At 47.0% G+C, this 3788-nt stretch overlaps 1 protein-coding gene across 1 annotated transcript; it reads left to right on the top strand.

The window, feature by feature from the left end:
* The first annotated feature begins 209 nt into the window (after positions 1 to 209).
* xbp1 (X-box binding protein 1) lies at positions 210 to 2970 on the top strand. The gene is given in 6 exon segments (XM_079160803.1): positions 210 to 548; positions 1009 to 1105; positions 1337 to 1453; positions 1574 to 1740; positions 1872 to 2006; positions 2009 to 2970. Coding segments are annotated over 6 exon segments (1191 nt in total). The 5' UTR covers positions 210 to 339; the 3' UTR covers positions 2475 to 2970.
* Positions 2971 to 3788: the final 818 nt, after the last annotated feature.

The following is a 3788-nucleotide window of genomic DNA, read 5'->3' on the forward strand; positions in this document are numbered from 1 at the left end:
TATTTAAAATGTCATGTTGAAACAGGAATTGACAAATGTCTTGATAAGAAACAACACTTCAAGGAACTACGGGGTCATTTAGCCTGAAACTTCAAATGCAAATTTCAACAGCACGGCGACCAATCACAGGTCGTAAACAAGTTGCGTCATAGCCGCTGGTAGCCTATCAGCTGTCACCACGACAGTAGAAAAAGATCGCAGGCGCAGTCCATCTTGTCCAACAGTTGAGAATTACCGGCGATCGGGTTTGACCAGGGAAACCCTTCAGGTTTCTTCTGATTTCATTAAAGGATACCCGATTATTATTTCAGACGCCGCCAAGGAGGATATACAGCAACAATGGTGGTGGTAACAGCCGGGACCCCGGGGCCCCATAAAGTGCTCCTGATATCCGGGAAACAGACGGGCTACAACCGGCCCATCTCCGTCGTCTTACCGTCGTCCAGCCCGGCGTCGTCGGACTCGGAGTCCAACTGCTCCACCGGGCCGCCCATACGGAAGAGACAGCGGCTCACACACCTGAGTCCGGAGGAGAAGGCTCTTCGCAGGTTAGTCTCTAACTAAATACCCGTCATGTAACATTATTTACGGGGGTAAAACTCTATTGTTCGAGTAGCTACAGGGACACGCCCAAAGATATTGATCCCCTTTGGATTTGCCATTTAAATCTCAGCAAAAAAAAAAAAAATTTGCGTCACTGTTGCGCCTCCTAATAGCATAAGTAGGTCATATAAACGGTTTAAAACGGTACATTTGACTTAAACGTCGTTATTGCGTCGCCTTTTGGACTCTGGTCGAGCCTGTCAAAGTGCTTATCTGAGTAATTTGACTGTTGCAGAGCAGGATACTGATATCCTGGTATGCCTGCGTGGCAAGGAAACATGGCCGGTGATTGCGCAGTACAGAGCGCTCCAAGTCAATGTCAGGGGGTTTAGTCAGCATCACGGAAAGAATGTGTGCTAAATTCCTGTTTTTTCTTTTTTTTTTTTTTTCTTCTTCCCTTCCAAGGAAACTGAAGAACAGAGTCGCAGCTCAGACAGCCAGAGACAGGAAAAAGGCCAAGATGGGGGAGCTGGAACTGCAAGTCCTGGAGATGGAGCTGGAGGTAATTATTATTATTATTTTAATAATAAGACCAGGGTGTAGCTCGCCATGCAGGGGCCCCGTTTAACACCCACCCCACCTTCGCCCATATGTGAAAATAAAACTCACCCCCACCACTCTATTTGGTGCAGTTTCATTTCTAGTTTTGGTTCGTGCCCTTCATGCATCACTTCCCCCATAAACCGTTAAGTTTCAGGTGTAAACATCTGTTTTGTTTTTCTTTGTCCCACAGAACCAAAAACTTCACATTGAAAACAGGCTACTTCGGGAAAAATCGAGTGGCCTACTGACAGAAAACGAGGAACTGAGACAGAGACTTGGGTTGGACACCCTCGACTCAAAAGAGACGGTACGTGTGTGTGTGTTGCAGAGAGGGAGGCGGGAGTCGGGTTGACTTCTGGTGAAAGTCGTCTCTTCGGAGTGGCGAGCTCTTAATTCACCCCCCTTTTCCCGTTCTTTTATATCACAGGTTCAGGTTTTGTTGTCCACTGGGAACGACGCAGGTTTAGGGATCGGGTCTTCTGAGTCCGCAGCACTCAGGCTACGTGTGCCTCCGCAGCAGGTGCAGGCCCAGCAGTCCCCAAATCTGAAGACTTCTCAATGGATACAGATGGTCCTGACACTACAGACAGTGAGGTAAGTCTGATAAAAAATGAAAAGATGCGTCTGAGATTAAAATCCTGTTTCCAAAGCTCTGTAATGACACCAGAGTCAGGTCATGAGTTAGTAGGTTAATCTCCTGTTTCTCTCCCCCCCCCCCACACTAGTCTGATTTGCTCATGGGCATTCTGGACATCCTTGACCCAGAGCTGTTCCTCAAGTCCTGTGAACAGGAGTGCCCGGAGCCGCAGGTGCTGCTGGTCGGAGGGGGGAACCCAGTACCTGCCGCCGCACCTGCGCCTCTGGGGGCCCCATCAGTTAAGCTGGAGGCCCTTAATGAACTGATCCACTTTGACCACATCTACACGAAGCCCGTGGAGGAGGTGGGCGCCGGCGGGCAGCGCGACAACCCGGAGAGCAACACGGAGGAGGAAGAGGAGGAGAAGAGCGAAGAGGTCACCGACTTCGCCGTCACAGACGACTGTGACGTGGTGGTGGTGGTCGAGGAGGAGACCGTTTGCGTGAAAGACGAGCCGGAGGAGGTGGTCATCCCCGGCTGTGACGTTCACAGTCCGCTGGATGACTTTTTCTCCGGCGTCTCCCCCGCGGCCCTCTGCGGCCTGGATAAGGAAGCCTGTCTTGCGGACACATACAGCGACTCTGGATACGAGGGGTCCTTGTCCCCTTTCAGCGACATGTCCTCGCCCCTCTGCTCAGAGAGCACCTGGGACGACATGTTCGCTAATGAACTCTTCCCCCAGCTTATCTGAATCAACCATCCAGCCCAATAAGTTAAAATATATATATATATGAGCTCATGTGTAGTGTTCAATAACTACAGATAAGCACACGATGCTTCATGGCAACATAGGGCACCACCGACTCGGCTCGTGTGTATCGGCTAAAAGTTAAGCACATAATCTCCTTTTTATTACAGCAGGTCTGTATCATTGGCGATGCTGCATTGACTTGTGGGAGATGGAGTTCATGACAGCTTATTTTGGCCCCAATTAATTACTGCAGAGGATTTAAGATTGATAACAAATCTTTCACCCGCTGTTCCAAGAAGACATGTGGGTGGAACCCAGTATTTCTGTAAATGGATGGGGGGGGATGGGGGCTGACCATTTAAATATAACCTTTTTATTTATTTGTGTGTTCTGCTTCAGAGTCACTGTATGTCCACATGTAAAGACGCTTTCTTCTAATTTGTTGACGCTCTCCTTGTAGTCTTAATTACTGCATTAAAAAACTTTTTGCATTGCATCTCGTCTCTTCGTTTCAAGTCATTGCAGGCGCTGACTCATTGCTCGTGAAATGTATCCAATAGTGTTTATTCGATGTCGCCAAGAATCGTCTCCCATGAATATGCACACGAAGGCAGAATGTTTTAAATGTTATCTTAAAGAAAAGATAATGCAGGTAATGTTTAACAACCGGACACTTTAGTGCTTCTATCATTAGCTGTAATGGATTACTGCTGAAGTAAATAGTTGATCAATTGATTGACTGAAATCATTGGCAATTTAACAAGAGAAGTTGCTGAACACTTGGTTTCAGCTTCATATTGTAAACTAATTATCTTTGGATTTTGAACTGATGGGCAAAGAACCAGCAATGTCACGCTGACTTCAAAACAACCCTGAAAACACCGTCTCAACTGCTCCTGAGCTACGTCTCGGGCTTTATTTTTAAAAGGTAATTTACCCCTAAGACCTCTTTCTGCTTACAAATTATAGAAAGATTGCACCGTCTTCACAATTTAAAGTCACATCACCGATGGAATCCGTTTCACCCCCAGACGTGGTGGATATCAGTAGCTGAAATCATTCAAATGTTTACTGTGCTCTTAGTATAGTATGAAGAGTCCAATGTTTGGTTGGTTAGGCTTATAAAAACTTATCTTAAACTCCCTAATATGAGCAATCAACATCCAAAACTCAGACGGCGCAATCGTTTCACAGCTATCTGTCCAACTCTGAGACAATCTCACACGTGTGCAGACTCAGTGTTTATGTTCCCTCTCTATCTCTATCTCTCTAGTGCCGGCACAACCTTGCTTTTCTGAGAAGCGGGCCTGCTTG

The sequence above is a fragment of the Pholis gunnellus genome (assembly GCF_910591455.1).
Source record: "Pholis gunnellus genome assembly, chromosome: 6".
In the NCBI taxonomy this organism is placed as follows: domain Eukaryota; kingdom Metazoa; phylum Chordata; class Actinopteri; order Perciformes; family Pholidae; genus Pholis; species Pholis gunnellus.